Source organism: Channa argus, chromosome 22, assembly GCF_033026475.1.
Source record: "Channa argus isolate prfri chromosome 22, Channa argus male v1.0, whole genome shotgun sequence".
In the NCBI taxonomy this organism is placed as follows: Eukaryota; Metazoa; Chordata; class Actinopteri; order Anabantiformes; family Channidae; genus Channa; species Channa argus.
The window spans coordinates 11,549,829-11,576,412 of NC_090218.1; the positions used below are offsets into that span (position 1 = coordinate 11,549,829).

Consider the following 26,584-nt stretch of genomic DNA (forward strand, 5'->3'; position numbering starts at 1 on the left):
TCCAAACATTTCACGTAGAACAAGAAGAAGAGATTTACACAGAATGGTTTCGGGTTAATCTGTGCACTTTTACAGATTAATAGATGGTGCAGATTGTAATTCCTAAACTTCAGGGATTAACAATGCAGTGAAAAGCTCTTGTGAAAAGCGCTGGAAGCTTGTAAGATTTGCATGATTTTCTTTCCTAGCAAGTCCATGTGTCACATTCACAGATTAAACGGCAAGAAAGGAAAATATACTTTGTACTGCAACAGGAACAGACTTAATTAGTCCCAGTAATTATGTTACAGACTTATCGTACAATAAATGTGCATAACTACAAGAATATGCGGTCGATATTGTTACTGGCTTAAACATGCATGTGAACCTTTAGCTCTTTTCTTTTTAACTCGCTTCCGTTTGTTACTATTTTACGCTTCTTCATTGCAGATCAGAGACAGAAATATTTTACTGTTTACTACTATTTTAAACCTGTAGTTATTGATAGAAATAAGATCATTTATGACGATGCATTGTTAAGATCAAACTGCCCAGCAGTGTATAACGTATCCACGTCGGCTCCACTTCAGCTTCCACTGCTCAAACATTTCCATATTATTTTTTCAAAGTCAGTATTAATCAGCTTATTTCAGTGTTTACACTGTATGAGGATGTTCGATTGCGCTGGGGTCAGTTTACCGTGTTGCTCCTTCTACCTACATAAAGTGACTGTTTGCCAGTGGTGGAATCTGACATTGGTCCCTTTGTTTCCCACAGTCTCTGTTTGTTTTGACCAGGAGATTTTACACAATCTAAACAAATGAGATCTGTGAAACCATGAAACAAAGGACAGCAGAGAGTTCATGAGCCGGGGATCATTGTTGCAGATCTTAACAAGCTCAAAGCCTGATGTGTTTTCGTTGAGGCCTGTTACTACATGAATGTCATGCTGGAACCTCCTGTGTGTGTGTGTGTGTGTGTGTGTGTGTGTGTGTGTGTAGGAGTTCAGTTCAGTTGTGTGCAAGCAGACACGTGCTTCCTCCCCCTTCTGGACAAAGCTCAGAACAGCAGGTCATTTGTAGCCACTGAGTCCTGTGTGAGATCACGTTTTTTCTGCCAAATCACCTGAAGGAGCTGTAAATCCTGTCGGCTAAAGCCCCCTGAGGGGCTGCACTAGCATTTAATCCTGACCAGAGGACAAAGACAAAGACAATTTGGCTGTTAGTCCCACTCTTTTATGAACATGTCAAATGTTTTTTTAGAAAAACCTAAATTTAATCAACATGTAAAGGAACAATATCTCTCTAACTATCTTTATTATTAGCTGCTTAATTAGTATGATGGATGGACGTATAGAAGTCTCACAGGAGGACTGCAGACATCTGTATGAAGTGGCTGTTTCCAACTACCTTCTTTACTGAAGTGGCAATTACAAAAAACACAAAAAGGACAAAAATGGGGGGAAAAAGGTGATAGAAAACAAACCCCAAGGGCCCAAAACAGCCACAAACATATACATATGTTTAGAAGGAGACAAAAGCAACCACAACGGTCCACAAAGTGACAAAAGCAGCCAGCACATACAGATGTGAAACACACAGACAGACAACCATTCACACCCAGGGAGAACATGCAAACTCCACATAGAAAGGCTGCAGCTGGTCGGGGATTCAAACCAGGGGTCTTGTATCAGTGAGGCAGCAGAGCTAACCACTCAACCACCATGCTGCCCATCAGAATAATTAAAGTAGTTCATTTTGCATCTATTTATTATTTCACTGTGGAGCTGGTCCCTCAGCGTTTACACTGCCTGGGAAGGACAGCGGGAACCTTCGACCCACTCTTTAGACCTGCCTCAACAAAAACCACAGTTCTGTCTTCAACAGCTCCTCGCTGCTCTGACCGCTGAGTGAACAGAAAGGAACAAAAAAACATAGAAATACAAAGTGTTTTAAAATCACTGTGACAAATGGAAAAACATTATTATTTATAGACCTATTGTCATGGTTTCAAGCAGACTACGGTGGTGGTTTCTCACTGCCACTAACAACTACTTCCTGCTGGTTCAGTACAGTGGAGGAAATCAAGACGGTAACAACTGTGTATTTTAGAGAAAATGAGCTGAGAAACAAAAGTCAGTTTTGAGGAAATTAGCGTTAACATCCTGTTTCTTTTTGGAGTATGATGTCCCTGTGAAGGCAGATCACCCCTCTGGGACGCGTAAGCTCGAGGCCTCCGTGTCCGATTTCCTGCTTCCCAATTCAGAGAGAAGTGAGGCGCTGCTCACCCACCCGGTCCGATACAGATGCTGCTCCAGCTGTAATTGTTGATGTCTGAGCCTGACAGCCAAGAATCTGGGTGTCACATTTTCTACTTTGATCAGCACATTTAAGACACGAGGAGGATTGTCTTCGCTCACCAGTTCACGCCGTGGCAGACGCAGAGACACAAACTGACACCTTTGTTTCATCCAGACCTGATTATCGTCCAGCTGCTGCAGCTTGAATAATAATTAAATCCCAAAAATCTCACCAGTCTTCCCTTAAGTTAGTCCCTGTTCATGTCAGATCACACTTTAATGTGCTTGACATAAACATTTATGTCTTCATGATATAAACTCCTTCGTGATGTCCTTAAACGTTGCACTCCATCCTTTGTCTTCACTCTCAGAGTTTAGGGCTCCTGTCGGTCCACAGGTTTTGCCGTAGTGGCTAACCGCACTAATGCAACCGTGGCAGAGAGATGCCCACTGCCCCCCCAGGGGGGGATGGCTTCTATGCAAACATCAGAAATTATTGTGTACATGTGCACGCAAAAACACTTCCACATTTTTGTGGATCGTTCAGGCAATTTTGAAGGCTGAACTTTAGAAGAATGAGGACAATGTGCACCTGAGCAGCTTCTACGGGAATGAATCACTGCTATGTTGCTGTTCAGTGCCCAGATCTGATGCGTCCATGATGTGTCCTCTGAACAAGAAGTCAGCTCTTTTCCACTGCAGGTAACTGGGTTTGGTACATGTTACTAATGTTTGACTGATGGGTCGATTCCAGTCTCAGTGAGTCCAGTATGGTCCACGTGGTCCTGTTGTCACCATAACTGAAATTTCCTGAAAAGCACGGCGTCTCTCAGCTGTGAGCATCCAGACTATGTCCTCTTGTGTCCCCGCTTTGCTCAGACCTTTGTGCTGGACCAGCGACCGTCCTGGGGACTCTATCACTGTCCTGGTCGTCTGTGCCTCGTTTCAGTTTTTCTAATCTGAATCTTCTCGTCTCTTTCTGTCTCTCTTTGTCTTGCTGTCTCCTGTTTTGTGTTGTCCTGTTTCTCTGGCTTTTTTATTCATTTTTGACTTTCTGGCTTTAGTCTAATCTAGTTTGTCTTCATTTTATTTTATTTATTTTTATTTTATTTATTTTTTTGGTTTTGTGGCGTTTCTGTCTCTTTTATATTGTTTTCCATCTCTTTATGATCATTTTGAATCTTCTAAATGATCTCTGTGACTTTAAAAGAGGAAATATTAAGACTTTCTTCATACAGAAGTGCTGGCCGTGGGACCCTGGGGCCTTGCGACCTTCTAGGCCCCTTAGCCTATAGCCTAGCCTATGTTTCTTCACCACTGGGGGTATTGAGGGAATTCTTCCTAGTCCAGTTGGAGGGTCTAAGCACAAAGGGTGTCACTGTTGTTCAGATTGGTGATGGCCATGAGCCAAATGGTGATTTAGAATTTGGGCTTTATGAATAAAACTTTTAGGTAAAGAGCATTTAGAGAAACACAACTTTGAGGACAACACTCACTTTTTTTGTAAAGTGATGAACCAAAGACGCTTTAGAAATGTCTGTATTTCTTTTATTGAGTCACTTGTAAATTGTGCTTTAGTGTGTTGGGTCATTATCTTAGTTTGATCAGGTTAGAGCCTCACATGAAGCACAGAGCTGTCTTAGTGGACCCCCTCCATCCCCTGCACAGAGATTTCAGAGAGGTCTTTCTTTGCCTACAGGTGATACCACATACAGTACGAGGCCTTTCACTTCATCCGTTATTGGCTTTTTTAACTACATGGGATTTTACAGTAATTGGTATTTGGCGTTCGCGCCTGCTTTTGTGGTGATATTGGTGACAAGTGATCAAGGCCAAAGGGGTGTTGTGTTAACCTGTGTACTCCTGCATCTTCTGTATGTGCGGTTATTATATATGCAGTTTAATCATTGTATTCTGTTCGTATTATTATCGGCTGCCATCTGCAAACCAAATTACCCCCTGGGGTACGAAGCTGTGTACTCTTCTATTATCAGTGGAAAAACACTGAAGCACTTGCACATTAACTTTTACTTTAAATAAGTTTATAACCAGTGGTAAGAAGTACAAAAGTGTACAAAAGTACAAACTGAAATACTTTTGTATATCTTTATATTTCAATTCAAGTGCATTTAAGAAGTTTTATAACTGCATTACTAACTTTAGTTACTTTGCAAACTCACCTTAGTAATTCAATGAGTATTTTTAACTACACTTCTATTGTACTATGCATTACCTTTAACCACTACATTCTTTGCTAACCGTAGTTATTTTACAGTTCTAGATTAATAGAAGATTTCATTCAAAAATAAAGCATTGCATATTATCATAGAATAAAATAAGACTTTCATTCAAATTAGCACCTACTTTATAGGTCGCAACATTGAAGTAATGAACACTTTCATATATTTTACTTCTGGTACTTTTAAATGCACGACATGTAATTTTTACAGAAGTAAAACATCAGAGTACTTTTAGCTGTAGCCTACTTTAATATAATTTCCATTTTTTTATTACTCCCCTGTTTTTTGATCGACTTATTCCTGTTATCTACTAACTTTTATTACTTTGCAGATTCAGGTAAATTAGTCACGGACTCAAGTGTTGTACCAAACTTTGTACACTCACCTGCCTCACTCAAAGGACAGAACTCTTCCTCTTAAACCATAATGGAAAAAAGTAAACCTGTTTCTATCTGCCCAACCTTGTACTAGCAAATTTCCTTCCCATTACACTGTGCTTTAAAGTTTCCTTCTTGACCTCATTATGATGGTTTCTGCTTCTTTTGTGCTTCACTTTCAAGTCACAAAATGGAAATGTGTGCTAATGCTTTCATACGTGTCCTGGTGGGCTTTTGAATGCAGTTAACAGAGTACTGCCACATTGTTCTGCTACTAATACTAATGTAGAAGACATGAGTAGGTCCACATGTCCCACCACTGAGTAAAGATCCACAAACTTTATCTAAAAACATGTTATGAACCAGTAGTGAAAAGTAACGTAAGTATTTTACTAACTACTTCTTTACTATATATTTTACATTTTCCCCTAAATCATGGGGCTACTTGTGATTTAAAATATACTTTCAGATACAAATATAAATACTATTGATACTTTGTTTTAGCTAACTAATAACTTTTTTGTTGCAGATTCTGATAATATACTACAAAATATCATAAACAAATAAAATTTTTTGGCCTTACTTTATTCATTTCAGAGTTGAAATCCAGTCATCAAACTCATCTCCACTTGTATCAGCATGATTCACATTGACACATTGTTACTTTATTAATCCCCAAACGGAACTTTTTTTGTTGCAGAGGCTGTTCCACATAATCACATATATACAAAGTCATACAATATAAATAAAGCTAAAACATTAAAATTCAATTATAATAACCATAGTAAAATATGTGCACACGTTGTAAGATGGAGCAGTGTTTACTTGAGTTGAATTCCGATTGCTCGACATACAACAAAGTATCTCTACACGGTGGCGTTGCGACTTTTGCTCAAATAAAAAAAAAAAAAAGTAGCAATACTTTTCTTCCAACGTTGCTCGTAACTAAACCCCGCCCTCGCAGTCCGTTTCAGGCGGAAATACGTCACGCCACCGAAGCTAAAGATGCTCCAACTGCCGTTTCTCTGTGACTTTAACATTAAGTTGGACTCTGTGGCAAACTTTGGCCACACCTAGATCCTGTCCCATTTCCACTTAAAAAAAAAAAAAAAAAAAAAAAAAAAAAAAAAAAGGACAGGCTTCTATTTTTTTTTTTCACTGGTGCGTTTGTTTGTGTGTCGGCGAGTCCCGGCGGTGTAACCGGAGAGGGGCCTCAGAGAGGGAATGCAGGACTGCAATGGAGCACAATGCAATACAGGTAAAGCCGATATAATTTCCAAATAAATGGCGTTTTCTGGCACTTAAAGCCGGCGGGTTTCTGACCTGTTGATGGGGGAATATTATAGCCTTGTTTCGCCGCGAATTAAAGGCCGATTCCGCGTTGAATTTCATTTAGTTTGAGCCTGTCGTATTGATTGTTTTCCCATATCAACCAAACCCAGGCACGGAGAGTTGCTCCGACTGCAATTACAACTTTATTCAACCAGGCGCAACTTTTTTTCCCTCCAGAGGTGGAAATGTCGCCGCAGATATTTGTATTTTTCGGGCAAACAATCGGCGGTGACACCGAGCATGTCGCCTCGGTCGATACCAGGGAGCCAGTCGTTAAATTGCAGTTTAATATTTCTCATATTTTTGCCGTGTTAATGATTAATTTCTTTGTGTGTCGTGTCGACAGTCTCCGCTTCTCCTCCGGCTACCAACCCCCACCCACACCAGCAGCACATTATGGCCAAATAAAATTAAATTTCTGGCCGTTTGCGTGGCTGGAAATATCAGGAAACTTTTAAGCGGCTCCAATTTTCAAGCCAAAAAAGGCAAATCTTTGCATCGACATTTCCCGTTTTCACCGCAAGGCCTTTGAAATTAATTTCCACACACCGACGTGATATTAAAGATTGAAATATTTTTCGACAGGGACTAGGTGGAGCAGCACTACTGTTGCTTATAATACGAAGCATATTGATATTATTATCAAATCCTCTCCGACATTTTGTCTCCGGCGTAATTGCCACAGTTTAAGGAGGAATGTTCATATTGTGTGTGTGTGTGTGTGTGTGTGAGTGTGTGTGTGTGAAGGGTAAATGTGGAGTTTTTGTGGACTTGAAACATCGAGGATTAGTTCTTCCTAAAACCCAGGAAACATCCAGAGGACACACACAGATGAAGGCTTGAGTCGAAATAAAATCATTTATTTGCACAGGAATCCTTCGTGTGTGGCGTGCGGGATATTTAATATTCCAATGGTGGTTGTATATTTTTATAATATCTCAGTTTAAATAATAATTTCTTGCAGCATTAAGTTTTTCTTTCTCCCCAGTGGTGAACTTGTGATCTTTTTGAATAACAGGATATAGCCAAGGTCACTTCTGTAGGCTCATTTTATTCATTAATTTATTTATTTATTGGCCAAAGCAGGAGATATTTTATAATTATTATTATTCGTCTGTGGATTTTTTTTTTTATGTATTTATTTTTCGTTTCCCTATCTTCCTTCCCCTCTTGAAAACTGTGTTTTAAAAAAAAAAAAAAAAAATATCTCACTGCATTATTACCAGAAACATCACGAGAACTGACGTAGGCAGGGTGCAGATTAAGGGTTTCCATCTTAAATTCTTCTGTATGAATGTGTGTGCGTGTGTGCGTGTGTGCGTGTGTGTTCACATTTTAGACGGAGGGCTGCCTCTCGCTGCTCAGATTATATTATGTGGCTTTTATTTTCCTGCCTCGTTTCCACCACTAGGCTGGAGCACTGCTTCAGCTGACCCTCCCCCAGGGCCAAAAAAAAAAAAGAAAAGGGGGGAAAAAAAGGAAAAAGTAATGATACAGACTGAAGCTCCGTGATACTCATATAACACACCTATAGAAAACCAAATATATGTTTATCCTGCGCTGTACTCACTGGATTCTACTATTTACCTTTGGTTGTCACTATAATTAAGTTCCCACCACAATTCATACAGTGATCAGCCAGGACATTAAGGTGGTAGTAATGTTGTGGCTGATTGGTGCATATGCACATTACTCAGTCTGGGGCTGACACAGTGTCTGCAGAGCTCCGTAGTGAGTTAATCCTGTTGTGTTTCTTTTTGTGCTCGAATAGGAATCAGTGACGCAACAGAAACATTTTGCTTAATCACTTAAACATTTTATTCAGGGGAAACTGTGCCAGGTTTCTAGATTTAGCCGTCGAATATGAGCTAAATGGTTAAGGTATCTCACTTTGTACTTGATTAATTACATTTAATCAATACAACAAATAATTAGAAAAATCTTTTTAAACAAAAAAAGAATAGAAACATATATAACAGCTTTAATGAGTTACTATAATCAGAAAGAATATATGGAGTAATTTTGATGCTTTGTTTAAAAATCCTCAGTTTGGATTGACGTGGTTTTGCCATTAGTTTTATTGCTCCTGCTGCTCTTTATAATTAGAGTTTAAAGTGCACAAAAATAATGGTATGTTTACTTTAAATACACACTTGTTGCTACTCTTTACGGTACTAATGGTACTAATTAAGTTCTCAGCATAATGTATATATGTACAATAGTCAGTCTGGGGTTAAACGGCTGAGTTTAAAAGTTTTTTTTTTTCCCTGCTCATATGTCTAAAATTGGATATGGACACAACATTTTTATAATAGATTTATCATCTCTCTGTGAACAACTGCATTTCCTTCCAATTAACGTGCAGTTGACTTGAGCTCAGAGGTTTAATGAATTATTCGGTGAGAGATGATGACAAAAGTGAAATGATGAAAGTTCTATGTTATGTATATTTTGAGTCTGTTTTCATGAAAGATGGATTAGTGGTGGGGCTTATGTTTGTAGTTCAGACCAAAAATAGAAGGAAAGAAATTCAATCTCTTAAGTTAAGAACATTTGACTTGAATATTGACTTTATTCATTTGAACTTATTCTTCTAACAGTGTATACTTGTAGTTGTAGCCAATAACCACTTAGTTGTACCTTTGATTTGGTGGATATGAGTATAATAATACTGGTGTCTAAACAGGCAAGTCCAGTGATCCATATGGAGACGCAATCTGACTTTGTCCTTTTGCTAAACTTAACATAAATCTCTAAAATACCTCTAGTGGATAAAATGTGGCCTCACAAAGCTCTGTTTAACTTTATTTGATCATTTCTACTAAATTATCAAAGTCAAGTTGCTTAAAGTCAATAAAAGGTCCACGGCTTACAGCTTGTCCCTTCAGTGGTCGCCACAGATTTCCAATGAGCCCTTCCTGCCGCAACCCTTCCATTTTATCGGGGTTCTGGACCGGCGGGGTGGCGCCACACCTGCAGGGGTGGGATTCGATCCTGTGGCCTTCGGTATCCCAACCCTATGCTCCACCCATTGAGCCACCAGGCCCCACCTAAAGTTGCTTAATTTATATTAATAATTATATGAAATAACTAATAACGTTACTGCAGAGCTTCCAGATGATCCCTGAAGACTTTTAACATTTCTAATATTCCAATAAATGTTCTGTGGAGCTTCATACTGACTTTTATTTTTATTTTCTACTTGTGTGATGACTGCTCAATAACCTTATTAATACAAAAATATATTTGACCAATGGCTAATAGTTTAGCAATATTCATGGACCAGCGTATACTTTCTTTATAACTAGCTCATCAGAACAACACCAACCTTTTTTTCTTGGTGTTGTTGTTCAGTCTCTGGTAATTTCGCATTTGTTTTTAGACATGTCTTCTGTTATTAAATGCTTCCTGCCTGTTTTTGGACATTTCCTCTACAGTTTTTAGCTACTTCCTGTCTCGTTTTTTTTTCTGGACATTTTCATGCTGTTGCACAGTATGTGTCTCTTTTGGGTAGTGCGACGTTATTTTCAATTTCATGTGTTTGTGCATCTGTTTGTGGTCATTTTGTGTCATTTTCAAACAAGAAATATCACTGGTAACATCAGAGGTTCTGACCCATGACCCCTTGGGCCCCTTGGTCAATGCTCAGTAAGTTTGTTCAATAATCCATTCATGGCCTCTGTGTTACTCAGTCTTTTAGTCTGTAGTTATTTTGTCTTGCTTATCAATGATTCGACACACAGGTCAGTGTTTTTGCAGCACTGATTTGGGACTTTTTATCTTTTTTTTTTTTTTAATTCAATTATGTGGCTGTTGGAGGTTTATATTGTGTGATTCTCAGTGTATCATTACAATAGTCCTGTAGTGGGTGATATTTAGCAGTGACCTTGTCTAGTCTAGCGCTTTCCTCTCAACATAATATTCACTTTAAAATAAATATCATGTTCTTGTCAAGATTGGTGTGTGTGTATAAGTGATATTGAGCTTGTCTGGCTTGATGTTGTTTATTTCCGTTGTCATACGTTTTTCCCACAGGGCCCTTAATTTAGTGTGTGTGACGTAATTTAATGCTCTGAGTCTGCATTTTGTTTCACAGTGGCTGCTTTTAAATTGTAGTGATATTAACGTTGTTATTTGACTCTGTGTGTCGCTCGTGTGCGTACTTTCTGCTGTGACGTTTATTCAGTATCTTTCTAAAAATTGATCCCAGCCCTGCTGCTGCAGCTGGTCTGCAGAGCTACAGCGGGTAGGGGAGGGAGGGGGTGCTGCATGTGCTGGGTTATGGGTATTGGGTGGGGGAGGGCGTGCTGAGTGGGGTGGGGGTTGTGGATGATCAACACAGGAATGAGAATTTGAGGACATTCTGCTTTCAGGCAGCAAGCGGGAGGTGAGGAGCTCAAACTTCACAGCAGCTGTAGGACAAACAGGAACGACAGGTTGTTTTAGAAGAGGTTTCGCTTTAAGACAGATGCCTCTACACAGCGTTTCTGGTGCAGAAAGTGGGGGAAATAATGTATATGCATCTTATTTTGTGAGTCTTCATGCCCCCTCTATCAGGAGTAAATGCACAGCAGCTGCAGAGCCGACCACACCCTGAGTGTATACACTAGGCCTTTCATTTCACATGGATAATAAGATCAGTGGATGTAACTTCTGCCTGCTGTACTTAAATTAATGTAAGAAACTAACGTGTTTTACACTTAAAGCTGCACAGCCTCAATTCAAGAGCTGCAACGATCATTCAGATAGTAAGAAAATGATTCTTTAACTGCTCTAAAAACATATAATCTATAATAATTTATTGATTCGTTGAGTTATTATTCGGTTTATATTCAGTCAAAACCACAAGGTGTACACATGTAAAAGTTAAAGTACTCTCCACATAAATGCTGCACTACAAGTAGAATTACCATTTCAAATTCTTTACTCAAGTACATGCTCCAATTTTGAAGTACAAACAAAGGAACAAGTCTAGACCAGATTTGTTTGAGAAATGTTTAAAGGGGGAAAAGATGGCAGAGAAAATGTATGGTGACTAATACAACTGAGCACAAAGATTTGTTACTTGGTGTGAAATAAAACTAGCAGCAGCCAAAGGTGGAGCTGCTTTTAAAACAGCTGCTCCAAAACAATAAATCATCCTTTATTAGTTCTTACTAAGAATATACATCTGTAAAAGTAACTAAAAGAACAAATTTAGCAGAGTAAAAGTAATATGTAACTTAGTAAGTAGTAGTACTATGTAACTTAGGAGTAAATGTAACTTATAACTTGTAAATACTCCAACCTACATAATAACACAGGACAGCAGTAAAACACAGTGACTTGAACAAAATGTTTTTTTAAAAAAAAAGCATGAATATCTTTTTATCTGTAATAATAAAATAAAAATCAACTTATGTTGATGCTTTATATACAGTCCTTTGTTTTTCAGTAACTCACTAACTGGAATTCTCACCCTATAACCAACTTAGCAGTTTAAAATTCTGGTTAAGCATAAGGTTGGGGATTTTATACCAAGTCTAAACCCTAATGAATTATGTTTCCTATAATGCCTGTGAATCTACAGAGCTCCATTGTTGTTCAAAATCTATTAAGAACACGTCAGTGAGTCACACTGCTGCTGTGGGTGACATGTTTCTTCCTCATTACAAAATGTGGCGCTGGTATTGTTTAGTAAGTGTGAGAACGGCCATCATGTTGTTCAGTTAGTGAGGTGATGATCAGCTAAGAAATAAACCAGCAGCTCCAACCTGAGGATCTGCTGGGTTGTGACCTGTTGATTGGTTCAAACTAGACCTTTGAAATACACCAATGTGGGCTCTGGGAAATTTATTAGCATTTTTGTTTTGTTTTTGTTCTCACCATCATTAATTTCTGAGGTTTTATCTGCAGACCAACTATTTGGCAGATTATTCAATAACGATAACAGTTGTTAGAGCTCAACACAAACAATAAGTAGCAGGTGTTGTAATGGTCTCGTTTCAGTTTGAAGTTTTGTCACTGAGAAATAATTGTTTAATATTTCAGGTCATTTGCTGCAGTATGTTGCAGCTGCAGGGTGGCATATTATGTTTCGTGTGAAGCTGCTGTAATTTAGACTTTCCTCGCCTCCAGCTCCAAGCAGAGAATCACAGAGGAGCAGAGGCTTTGTGACGGATTCACAATCGGAAAACAGCAGCGTTTTAGTCCAGGGCTGTAAAACCTGGATCACCTCTCCCCTCTCCCCCTCTCCATGTAGAACCAGTTGGTATGTGCAGTTTGCCTTGATTTCTGGCATTTTCTATGTAACTGTACAAATCTGTCGTAGATACTACGTTTGATTATCCTAAAACGTGTCCTGCTAACAGATATCATATTTATTAAAACCTGAGGTCATGTTCCACTGTTTTTATTTCACGCAATCCCACGTGCACCGTCTAGCTGAAACAATTCCTGCAAAAAACATGGAGACAAATGCACAAATTAAAATGGAAGGAAAGAAGGAGCAAATGTATTTGTATTAGGAATTTCCCCATCCATTGGTTTAGAGTCTGATGCCTTTAATATCGGCTGATCGGCTGATATCTCTGTATTTTTCATACAGTCGTTTTGATCCAAATATTAGAGGCAAAATATTAAGTTAAGCAGGTTACAGGGTATCAGCCAAAACTGTTGTTCTGGATGAAATGACTGTGTAATCGTGCTGTTAGCATTTCAGTGGTATCTTCAGTTTGAAATGTCAGGCCTTGCATTAGCAAATGTGTGTGAGAAAGGGGCCACAAACAACCAGCTGAAGTGTGTGTGTGTGTGTGTGTGTGTGTTTGTGTGTGTGTGTGTGTGTGTGTGTGTGTGTGTGTGTGCAGAGTAGCCCAAGATTCACACACCTTTCTAGTTAATGGATTGTTAAAAAATATTTAGTAGGTTGTATGGTGGATATTAAAACTCCAAAGTGTAAAAGTCAATGGAGTCAAACTGGGTCAGGGTTACTGTGTGTTGGCCAACTCCTTTGAAAATATGCCCGACTTGAAGCGCATACCAAGTATTGTATTGTGGTATCTCCAATTTGTACAAAACAAAACTTTAACTTAATAAATACATAAAACATATATAATTTAAAAAAATATTTTTATTTTAGACAAAACTTCTCTTGATCTCTATAAATGTTTGCCTTCTGTGATGGTTAAACCATTAATATCTTTCTGTTTTTGGAGTTATGGATACAAGCAGACAACATATTTAGACATTATTTCATGATACTTAATAGACAAAACAAATTCTTTGCTGAAGAGGAAGGAATTCATAGATCAATGGGTCCTGAAAACAGCTCAACTCATGTCTATAGTTAATTCTACATATTTAAACAAACACAAATGTTGTTTGCAAAACTTCAATGTAATGTCGACCGAAATAACTTGACCTAAAGCGCAAAAACCTGAACTGAAAGTTTCACCAGAGATGTGGGACCTGGAGTTGATGTGTCCTACACAGTGGGTTAGTGAACAAACACAGTCAGCATTTAATCAAATGTGGTCCTGTGTAAAACGAGGAGTTTTACAAACATTTGTTGAATTTTCCACATTTGAATGTTCCCACCTTCACACAGACCCAACCCGGGAAACTGTGGCTCAGGATCCAAAATGGCAGCTCACTGGTTCTGGACAGATACAGATTATTATATATGTCACAGACCTTTAAAGATGATGAGAGACGACGTGTTTTGGTCTCCTACCAACGACTGAGATGTGTCCACTGATAGAGGTGTGAAGCCCTCTGCTGGCTTTAAAGCCGTTTCCATTTGTTTGTGGAGGGGGAAAGCTAAAATGTAAAAACAGAACAAACTTCTCTGGGTGTCATGGGCCCGGGGCTCCTCGCACTTCCTCTTATGTGAAATCAAAGCAGCAGGTTTATTCATGCAGCAGCAGCAGCAGACACAGTATTGGCTTTCGGAGGTGCGCTCAATTCATTGTTCCAGACATGTCATCATCCACAAACGCTGGACAGAAGCCGCCAAACATGTCAATTTTATTTGATTTTTAAAGTTCAGTACGACACATCACACCCTCTGACTTCAGAAAGTCAAGTAAGGGGAAAAACGGTGCACCTAAGACAAATCAAGCGCTCCTCACCACACCTACGAGGTGAGAGCACAGTGTAAACTGAGCTGTAGGTTTAATAACAAGCTCCACATGAGGTTAACTTTTGCCAGGTGACCTGATGAATAATCTGTAAAACTCTGCTAGAGATTTCAGCTCCAATTATAGAAACAATAAGGGAAAACAATCTGTTTTCTGTGTTAGGACTGCATGTAACTGAAAATACCAGCTTTTGCAAAAATATTACAAATCGTAATAAAACATAGACATTTTGCATTCACTATTTTAACTTCGCAAATGCGTAAAGTCAACAAAGTGCCGTTGTTTGTTTAAATGCAAGTTGTATTTACAATGTAAACAATAACATTTCATCAAAGCAAATTTTTTCAGTTCTAGATTTTCCCTATGAATGTTGCACTGAATCAAGATATTAATTTGTTTGAACTAGTGCAGTAAAAGTGCATCCAAACGCCAGTTCACAAAGAAAACAATAATAGACGTGTTTTTTTAAATCTGACACTGATTTTTGTGCTTGAAATAAGTCAGTTTATGAAAGGTGTTAATCTACACTATGAAGTTGGCTTAATGACCACAAAACGCAGAGAAGCAAACGAGCAAATACTTTTACCACGAAATGCAAAACAGAAGCAACAGTAGTTAACTTAGCAGTGTGAGCCGAGGGTCTTATGGTCTCCAGCTGCATAATGACTGATTCAACCTGAATTTTTAAAATAGGGGCACCAAGAGTGTGTAGAGTGCAAATTAATTTTTATATTCAAGCCAATCAAGTAATGACTCCAAACAGGTCTGAAATATTCATACGTTGTTCGAACAGAGCAGGGAAGGGGACATCGTGCTCCTCGGGGGGCTGAAACCCTCCTTGTTTTCCAACTGTACCTGTGTTACACAGTGCTGCCGCAGCTTCTGATTAACTAAACACACCTGATCCAGGTAACCAGAGGTGTGTAATGCAGCTGTGAAACAGCAGGACCCTCAAGCAGCATGTCTTTCTTTTCCTTTACTGGAGCTTCCCAAAGAAATCAAATTGCTGTCAGAATCCTATGATTAGCATTTCTTTCCCGGTCTCTTACAGTACAAGGACAAACAGGCTGACCACCACAAAACAAGGGGGGGGGGGAATTGAATGCAAGCTAGTTCACACTGGTATTCATAATTTGTACTTTTGCTAAGTTAATTTGCCCTTTTTTAACTAATTGTTGCTTTGCTACATTCGTAGTTTAGAAATTAAAATCTACTATTGAAATGAGACAGTTTTAGAACACACACAGTCTCGCTAAACATTAAACCAGTGGCCACCAGCCATTCTGACTTGTGACCCCTCACAAGCTGGGCCCCTTCTCATGTTCCCGTTGTTAGCAGAGGCATTTTTGCCTCATCGGAACTTCGTTTTTTTTTTTTCTCCCATTCATCATCTCACGACCCCTCAGATGTATCTGCTGACCCTTTGGAGGAGCCCAAAGATTAGAATCCACTGGACTCAACTCTCCAACTGTAGTTTGAACCAGCGAGCTGCACTTTCCCAGTGAAGCTGTACATAAGTGGAGTTTGCATGAATGATACTTGTATGTAGTATCTTTACATTCGATCTACAGCTACTCTTACTCAAGTATAAGATAAAATAGAATTTCGTTCATTTGTGCAGAATTAAGACAAAAAGGCAACAATGAAAACAACTTTTCCTTCCACAAGCTGCTGCTGTAATGAAGTTTAATGAAGCTCCTTGGTGATTTTCGGTTAATTTGGACACATTTTAAACACGCATCTGACAAGTTCACCATATTTCTGCTCTGTCGTGCATTTAAAAACCAAGACCCACCTGCAGGAGAAAATTAAAACACTGCAAGTTACAAGTTTACTGCAAAGCCCCGTCTCCAAAAACATCCATCTCTTTTAAATCACATGAAATGGAGGCATAAACAGAAGTGAAAATGGGGGTTTTGCGTCAGCATCTCACATCACCTCTGTGCTCACGAAGCAGGACATGCGGTCTGAAAATGTTCATATCATAGAAAGAAAGGGGAGTTTATGAACCAGTGTCTATTAAGTACAACATTGTGTTCTGCTTCTAAAGAAACATGGATTGTGTCGTTTTTTGTCCGATTGGTCCGAGTTCTGTCAGGGGGTGAACAAACTGTGCACTTTCTTACACCTAATTTTTTGGAGATTTATTTCTCTGCCTCGCTAATGTAAAGTTGTTATTTTTGCACGTACCAAGGACTCAGGTAACAGCCTGTCCTTGTTTGTGAAGTACTGCCAGTTATTTCAGGGTTGTGTTATCTGTGATTTGTGTTATCACAGCTGCAGTTGTTAAATTGCCCGGTGGATCGACAGGAAATCGACGTGCAGCTATTTTGAGAATTAAATTATTGACATTTCTCGCCTATTTTCTCAGAATTGGAGAGGACATCTTTAGTTTCTTTCCTCTGACCAACAGAGACTTAAATAAGTTTCGGTTTAGGATGAATGAAAACCAGAGAGAAGAAACTGGAAGCACAGAGACTGAAGTTGTTTCACAGAAACAATTGATTCATCCATTAGTTGATAAACGGATGATTAGTTGGAGTTGTCTGCATTTGACAAGATACTTCGAAGTAATTTATTCTGAATATTTGCTGCTTTTCTCCATTTTAAATCATTGTACAGTAAATATGTTTGGGTTTAGTGCATTTAGACATTACACAGGCTGGATGATAAACAGTTGTAAAATAATAAAAATAAAAATCTCAAACACATCCAGCCATGTTTTAAGCCAATCATAACCTCTTGCTTATTGCTTTTAAACTGCCTAAAATACCGACCTGAGTCCAACACGTCACAATGACAAAGCAGTGCTGCAGAGCAGGAACAGTAGACATGTTGTTCTTGCACTTCCTGTTGTTGCTTCAAAGTAAAACTTGTTGCCAAAAGACATCTGAAGACATCACCCTGGGCTTTGGCAATTTGGGATTGTGGTTTTACCACAGTTAATTTTGATATAAATAATATTTTAGATGTTATTGACCAGTTGATTAATCGATTTAAAGGCAGATAATTAAAAAAGAAAAAAAAAAACAGACTTTGCTAATGAAAATACATTTTACATTTGTGTGTGTGTGTGTGTGTGTGTATAAATAAATGATATTACACCACTGCATAAATTTTTTTCTTTTTTTTTTTTTTTTTAATTGTGTTGTTAAGGGCGGATTCTGCATAGAGACGTAATTTGTGCATAGTAAATACAAGCAGTGATGTAATAACTCTCAAACACAGCTGCAGGTTTCTCTTATATCTGGCCTGAGAAGAGAAGTTGCATGACTTTCTGCTGTGTGTGTGTGTGTGTGTGTGTGTGTGTGTGTGTGTGTGTGTGTGTAGACCTCTGCAAATGTAATATTTGACCTTTGGTTACTATACACACATCGGTTGAACATTGATAAACACAATTGCAGAGATGCAGAAACAGCAGGAAACAGAAGTGAAAACCTATAATGAGGATCCTCTTTAATGCATTATAGATACTCAGTGATTAACTGCAGTTTATGGTTTTATGATGGCGGTCAGGCTCTGGACTGTACAACCCAGCTAAAAGAAAAGGTCCAACAGCAGAATACAGTTTATTAATCTACCCTTTATGGTAAGGGTGCACAGGCATTTTAAACAAATTGATCCAGACGCATGTGACTGTAACGAGGAAGCTGGTTGTTTGCAGAGTCACCTGTTTCATTTATTCACTTCTGAAATATTAAGACAAGTACACACACACACACAGACACACACAGAGGGATGATTTAGCATCATAATCTTCTTGATCATTTGTTGTCAATTTCCCAACACATATGAACATATTCGCAGAGGCTACAGAAATTAAAGGGTCTGAGCAGTTAAATTTTAACATTTCCTCTGCGAGTTGATTAATATATTACAATATCCTGCTCTGGATGCTGTTTATACATGTGAAAGTACTGCCTCACTGCAAGATGGTGCAACTTTTTCGTCAGAGGAGTTGATGCCAGAGGTGCAGAATTTGTGTCTTGAACACACCCATGTAGGGAGGACACGGTGAGAACACCCAGGCACTGAACTTGATATTTTAATCACTGAGGTGTTTTCTTGTTTCTTAATACACAAAGAAAGACAGTCCCATAGTTGTCACAATTTATTTGATACATTTTACTGTTGTTGTAATAAAATAAGGAGGTTACACTTTGTTAAGCCATCTTTATCTTGATTTGTGGGCTGGAGCATAAATAATGTGCATTAATACAAATGTATAACCATTAGCGCTGGACTTCACTTCACAGTTGCTTTCTCTTTGGCTCTGCCCTGTGACATTTATCCGCTGTCTCTAACCTTTTCAATGCCAGAGTCTGACTGTTAAAATTACATGGGGGCATATTGGTCCACAAACTCTTCTCATCATGATGTGTTTGTTGTGCTCTCTTGTCGTCCCATCAGTGGTTGGGTGCTCCCTCCTGCCAGCGGGGCAGCTACGCCTTCTACAAGTCGGTGAGCAGCAGAGCCGAACCCAACGGTCCTGTCAAGGTGTGGAAGCTTGGGGAGTTTTACTTCATCCGCTGTGGTCCGCAGGATCCTGTGTGCATCGCTGAGGTGAGATACCTCAAGTTTTATAGATGCTGTAATCATGTTTATAGCTCAATGAATGAAGGACCATCAGTAAATCTGACAGAAACAAGAATGAACACGGAGAAGTCTCTGCCTTAAAACAGACTTTTGGACTTTTACAGGCATCATGTTTAAATTGTTAATTTTTCAGGTCACTCAAGGTCACTGTAAAAAGAAGCAACAATCAGTAAGTAAAAGTATAAAAAGAGCACAAGAACTATGAATAACATTACCTTATAGCCTAACTAAGTAAAAGTGGGAAATCACAGAGAATAAGCCATTTTAAACTGAGTTTTAAATCCTAATTTAAATGAGGATAAAGAATCAGGCCTAGAACACATGGTAGTCAAATGTGCAGTGGGTGTAGAAAGAAGACCCATAGTGGAAGAACGAAGAGTACACGAAGGGGCATATGACTGTAGGAGCTCTGAAAGGTAAAGTGGTGCAAGGTTGTGAAGGGCTTTAAAAGTAAGGAGTCAATACAATATTTCATGGGAAGTCAGTGAAGCAGTTGAAGAGTGGGGGTGACATGTTGTGTTACGGGAGTCTGGATTATAATATGAGAACCAGAGTTCTGAACCAGTTGAAGTTTATAGAGTAGTTTGTGTGAAATACCAGATAATAGAACATTGCAGTAGTCAAGACAGGAAGTGACCAGAAAGTGGATAAGGACAGAAGTGTTAGAGCAGGACGTAGGCGAGTAATGTTACGAAGATGGAAGTAACATGTTTTTGTGGGTCTATTGACATGGGGTGCAAAAGATAAGGTGCTATCAGAGAGAACACCCAAGTTCCTAATCTGTGGGGAAGGAAAAACCCATCAATGGGACGGGAGAAAGTCTCAGACTTTGACCGGGTGGATGCCTATCAGAAGAAACTCAGTCTTGTTTCAATTAAGCTGAAGAAGGTTTAAAGTAAAACACAGTTCTTTTTCATATAAACAGTTGGTGAGACAGGTAGGTGGGACAGCAGAGTCAGGCTTGGTGGATATATAAAGTTGTGTATCATCTGCATAGCAGCAGACGTGAATACAATATTCCTTCAAAACATGCCCAAGAGGGAGGAGATTAATTAAAAACGAGTGGGCCGAGAACAGAGCCTTGTGGAACACCGATAGTGACAGGACAGGGCTGTGAATAAAATGTTTAGTTTTAGAAAATGGGTACGATCCGAGAGGTATGAAGTAAACCAGACAAGAGGAGTGTCGGTATCAAATAGCTGCTAGGCTGTTTTGCATAGGATGTTATGCAAAACCGTGTCAAAAGCTGTGCTCAAATCAAGCAGGACCAAGATGGTTTAGAGTCCAGCAGCCATTAACAGATCTTTGGAAACCTTAACAAAGACGGTTTTGAGCAGAAACCTGTGATGCAACTACTTTTTCCAAAATTTGGTGCTTGTAGAAGTGTGAAAGGTGTCTCTGCTCGTGATGCACCTACTGAAAATTAACTGGTGCAGCTTCCTTTCTCTGTTTCACAGCTGCCGTTTCATTCAAAAGCAACATGTTTTTATATGGACTGTAAGTAGGTCTGGGCCTGCACATTTTAGGTTTGTGTCTTACAACTTTATACAATCAAGTATAAAGTGTTAAATTAACAAGTTGGATCTAAATATGTCGAGTTTTCAGTATGAACACAACAAATGCGAAATGGAGACTTAATTACTTTACTCTGCAATGATTTACTGGTATAAGCCTGTAAATGACAGAGGTGGGATTAAACTACTCACAGCGAGGTCACACAGAACAAAAGCTGGTAAAACTGTGCAAAGCACGAAGACCTCATCAATGACATCATCGGGGTTCAGCTCCCACAGAGCCACAGTAGACAATATAGAACAGTGAAGAATAAGCTGATTTTCTTTTACACTTATGTAAAATTATTCACGTGCCCCTTTTTCACCTAAACTGAATCTACACACTGAAATTAGATGCTGCACATCTAAAGCTCCTGCTTTCCTGCCCTATAGATGACTAATGGTATGTTTTATTGAGTGCAAGTCACGGCCAGGCTAAATTTAGTCAATTTAGGTCGCAAGCAGAAAAAGTAAGGACGTGTGTTAATGAGATCACGGTGGATTTGGGCTGAAGGTGTTGTATTGACAGTTATTGTAATTGCTCAAATGATAAAAATACAAATTCTGTCTCAGTAAATAAGACTTGTTATAAACCATCAGCTCTTGGTTGGTTTGACTGTCGACTTACTGAGCAATGATGATGTGATAAAGCCCTGATGACTCAACAAGCATGTACGGGTAATTCTACAGCATTGTACTTTTATTGTACAAATATATGAGGAAGTTTTGCATTTTAACACTAAATTATTGCATCACTTTTCAGTGCAAAAGCAGAACATCATCATTTTATAACGTTTGAGTAAATTTTGGTATATTTAACTTGTATTTGTGATGAGTTTCCATCTATTTATCTGACATTTCTTCTGACCTTAAGTCATCTTGTAAACAAATCATATTTCCAACAGACACTAAAACAAACAATAAAGTGCTTCTAATCACAGGTAGTGTTCATCAGTCGGCAGTAAGACCAGCTAGTTCGCTTTGCTGTAGACCTCTTCCATTAAAAGCCAGATACCCTGCTCCACTGGGTGACGTGTTGCCCCAGAAACTCTGCACAGCTCAAAATGTTTTGGTGGTTTTAGAGTCACCTTTTTAAAGCACATGCACCAACTGACCACCAATTAAATATCATCACCATCATCTGATCAAAGCTGACAAATCCTGAGCGTTTCTATCATAAAGTTTTAGTTTTTACACTGAATTACTTTAAAGATATGAATTTCTTGAATTGAATGAATTTCTATGCATCTCCATGTGCAATCTGTCTTTTTCCTGCTGTCACAATCTTTGTCCTGCACATGCTCACGTGTACACGAGCATCGGGTTGTTTCTTATCATCAACCTGCAGAAAGTGTTTCCTGTTTGCTGAAGTGCGTGTTAACACACAGATTTATCAGCAGCGCGCTTCACACAAAACATCACTTTGTGAGACGCCCGTTGTGATGTCAGTGTGTTATGTTTGAGGTATTTACATGACTGTGTGTCCTCCTTCATGTGCAGGTGACCTTACTGTGGGAGGACCAGGCACGACACCACCTGCTGGCCAGCGCCAGGCTCTACTTCTTACCCGAGGACACACCAAAGGGCCGGACTAGGGAGCATGGAGAGGTGGGTCAAAGTTCATGCGGAGACTGCTTCACTCAGTCTCTCCATGAATTTGCAACTTTGCAATTGCAAACATGTTTTGATGTTTTAAAAAATAATTGGGGGGGTTGTTGTGAAATCAGCCATTTTAGCTGTGACGATCACAAAAAAATGTGAAAACCTGCAGGTGCTGCTTACTTCACTCATATAAATATATGACTAGTTTGGCCATAAGACTAATAATAAATGTGCGGTGGGGTTTGAACCAACAACTTTGAGATTGGTGGACAACCGCTCTACCTTCCTGCACCACAGTCTCCCAAAATAAGCAATCAAAATTAATCAAATGTCAATGTAGGCCTTTATAAACTAAGCGTGGGAGAAATCAAGGTTTCAATATTTATATAAGAATTAAAAATAAATTATCCTCAATTGTGTAATTTTGTGGGGGTTTTTTTTAAATATTTTTTATTGTAATCTATTAAAGTGAGAAAATTACTGCCCACAAAACCAGAGAGTGAGATAAAGAGCAGGTAAAAAAAAAAAGTTTTAATGATAAACTTATATTTCACAGGCCAATTGATCCCAAATAGCGAAAAGCCTGTTTCACAAATGAATTCTGCAGCTTTAAACAGCGACATGAGATCAGTGAGAATAAGGGGCCTTTGAACGTTGCACAGTAAGATCCAGACATGGAGCCCAGACGATGACAATGTGAATTTAACAAATTCATTTTAACATGAAAAAGGAAAATATGTCTTGTGTAAATCTATTTGCTGATTTTTTGTTTTGTTTTGTTTTTGATTTTACAGATATAAGTAAATAGCATATGTATTTATGCATATTGTTTTATTGGTTGTAAGATAAAACTCTCGTTGATTCTATAAAAATATGTTGTGTACATGCCTACACAACTACACCACGAATGAATGAAGCTGCCTCTCTGTGTCGCTAATTATAAACAAGAAAAACTAGTTTTGCTGTGGAAGTATTAAAACTAAATGGAGCATAAAAAATGAGTTTCAACTCTACTTAATACAGACATTTACATAAAATTTGTTTTACACTCAGTGTGACAGTTGTTCACTCAGAGAGTTATTCATATTGGCTTATAGCTCAATTTCAATTTCAAGTGACTATTAACCAAGTAGGTAAAAACTATCTCAAAGTAATTTCAAAATACACTTAAAAGTAAGAAAAATCTATATATTTCTGTATTACCATATTGCTGCATTAGTATGTACATCCTTTTTAATTTGGCAGCTGTAGCTTTCAATTAACTCTCCAGAGAACAAGGTCTAACCTCTAATAATGCACCATTTTATTATCTTCCATCACTAATATGCATAGAAAGTAAAATGCAGTGGGAACAAACCATTCACCACTAAAATATGGATCAGTAGAGTAAAATATATATATTAGAATACTGAGGTTAAGCATAAAGAGTTCAATTCAATAATTTTTCCTCTTTCTAACATTAGACTTATAATATGTCTAATCATTTGTCTAATCATGGTTAATTCCCATTGTCACTGCACATTTGATCCTTGTAAAATGCATCAAACTCAACAATGTAAAACATAGTTGATTCTTTAATGAGAACTTGGATTTGCATTGTTTGATGACCAAACTAATTAAAAATCTAATTTCTATAAGACCATATGTAAAATCGGTTAATGTTGGAAGAACAAACAGTATTTTCACAGGAGTAGACAATTTAATTTTACATTACATTTTCTTTAATGTAAATACTATGACTCGTCTGAAAACAAATTTTCCACATTTCAAACCCAGAGATTCCACTGCCAACGTCTGTCCACATGCGTTTCAGTTTTCCTAGATTAAACATTAGGAAATAAAATCAGGTCATTAAACAATGAAACAAAGTTAATGAGCTGATTTTTAAGTTGGTGTAATGTCTAATGATAAATCATCATCATGTTTCATTTGTCCCTGATGCAGCCTGTGAGAGATTTGAAAGGGAGTTTTCTTCCTTCAGATTAATTGAATAAATCTCCGTTTGAAGCACCAGGTACCAAATGTTGCAGGGGTTTGCAGCTCTTTATGTAAATGTGCTGCAAATCACCTCTGCCTGATTGAAGGGGGGGAAATGCTGCATTGAAAATCATATTTCATTTTAAGCAGAGAAGGTTACAAGTAAAATGTGCTTCTGTGGTTGTTACTTCAGTAACTGTTGTCGATGAATTTAGTTTTAAAGAATAACTTTGGTCATTTTTAATCATTTAATCATACAATTCCCTGTAATTTATTTAATAGTTTGCAGGTCTCACCTGCTGAACCAAAGATTTACAGAGAAAATCACCATTATAGAAGAGACACGTGAGACTGTCTGAATTATACAGTTATTTCTATATTTCAATTTTTTTGTTTGGTTTTGTTTTTAATAGCTCCAAGCCTCCAAAAGCTTGGAAATCAATGCTTTAAATGTTATATTGTGTTTCAATCTTAAGAATGTGTATATAGAATATATAATTTTTCTCTTTGACATGTAGCTGGGTATAATTACCATAATGTTTAAACGCTGAAGTACACACATACACACAAGGTCATTAAGTGCATGACTCAGCTACTTTACTCAGGTTACCTTTGTGACTTTACACATAAGACTAATGTAAAATACATGGGGTGCATTTCTGACCATTTTTTTAAAAAGTCAATGTGAATTTCCACATCAAAATATTTCGGCTTTCAATGTATTGATTCATGAGTCATGAGGTTCCAACAGTTCCTGTACGTCCTCATGGTTGATGTGTTTGAACCTAAGCTGACCAGCAGGAATACTAGGAGACCTCAGCTGTGTCAAACTGTGACTCAGACGTTTACACTGTGCATGTGATAAATGTTTTAGGTCAAATAAATTGAAACAACCAAGACTATGGATGTAAATGAGCTGTGGTTGATCTAATTGGGATAAAGTGCTGGTACAGAATGACAGGCTGCCCTGCTCATCTGCATAAGGTCTCTGCTGTTCCTCTACTCTGAATGTTCTCAAAGATAAGACACTTTTTAGAAATGGACATGTGTCTTCATCCTATAAGTGGAAGTTGCTTTGTAAAACATCAGGTGAATGAACATGAACTTGGCATTTTTCCACTCAAATTTGGCACATAACACAAAATGACGCCAACTCCCCAAAGGTCTTTCTTCAAGAACCATATTTAAGAAGAATAGTCGAAAGCCGTCACGTTGAATTTCAGCTTGTGAGCTCAGCAGTAGAGCAGTGCTGCCTCACCTCTGTGAGTGTGACTGGACGTTGATTTGGGTTTGCCGGCTTGTGGATTAGCAGATCTCGCACAGAGCCACTGGAAAACTGTTTGTCGATTTATTGTTAGTAGTTTTTTTCTAGTGTGCTTTAAATTTCTCCAGGTAATTTTATCTGAATCTCTTCCCATCTCCATCAAACTTTAAAGGTTAAAACAAAGCTTTTAGCCGAACAAGATCTGCAAGTAACTCTATCCAGCTGCTGTAGCAGGCACAAACGGATCATGTGGATCACAAGATGGCTCCAGAGAGTGACTATTGCTAAAACAAGAAGATTTGTGTACAGGGCAGCTGTTCAGTGAAATGATTCTCCATAGTTTTTTTTTTTTTTTTTTTTATGACTGATTAAAACTGTTTATTTTTGAGACACAAATACACTTTGGAAGTAGATGGCATGAGAAATAAGTTGATATACTGATTTATATATTTTTTGAGAATAGTTTCTCTGCCATAAAAGGCAGTAAAATAAAACAAATCCAGAAGAAGCCAAAAAGAGAATAATAAAAAATAATGGAAACTATGAGAAGAAAGAAAATGACGTAGCTTATCAGGTGGCTTTTGCCTCAGAGTTTGATTAAGATTTAGGAAATGTTGTGCAATCGCACTGGAATGCAAATACTCCGGAACCTTCTCCACGCACAATGGAGTCAGTAATTGAAATGACCTAAATGTAAATTCATCAGAGTCATGACACCTGCCGGCACAAAGTCTAAACAATAACTTATTTTATTTTTAAAAAATACATCTACAGAATCACTTTTTATAAAAGCACTTTGTTTGATTTGGTTAAGTCTTATCTGACACTCTGCAGGTTCTTTTTGTGTCCTCACGTAAGTGTGTAGGCTTCACCACAAACCAGTGGGGACATTTTCTTCTTCTAGGGAGCTGACACACCTGTTCTGTTTACCTGCACATGTGACTGTGAGGGAGCAGCTTTGCATATTATGTTATGACGTTTTTAACTCTTAATATTAGAATTATTTCTGTTCTGGCTCAGTCTGGGTTTGATTAGGCAACTGTTGTTTTCCTCTTCATCACTTTGAGAGGTTTGTGAGTCACTGTGACCTCATCTCCATCCTATGTCTCAGAAATGCCCAGAGAGAATTTCATCACATTTGGACTCATGGATGTAGTGATTAGAACAACAATCTGGACAAACGTGTGTAAAACCAGAATTAACCAAGCATTTGTCATATAGGAAATTATCGGTTTGGTTACTTGTTGT

General features: G+C 38.3%; 1 protein-coding gene across 2 annotated transcripts in view; it reads left to right on the plus strand.

The window, feature by feature from the left end:
• Positions 1–6,036: 6,036 nt before the first annotated feature.
• The window catches only part of zgc:77151 (uncharacterized protein LOC337153 homolog), a 37,219-nt gene continuing 16,671 nt past the window's right edge, over positions 6,037–26,584 (plus strand). For both annotated transcript variants that reach the window (XM_067491765.1, XM_067491767.1), the window contains exons 1-3: positions 6,037–6,153; positions 18,755–18,907; positions 21,994–22,101. In XM_067491765.1, coding sequence (XP_067347866.1) covers positions 6,133–6,153; positions 18,755–18,907; positions 21,994–22,101 — 282 coding nt within the window. In that variant the 5' untranslated portion in view covers positions 6,037–6,132. The remainder of the gene's footprint in view (positions 6,154–18,754; positions 18,908–21,993; positions 22,102–26,584) is intronic.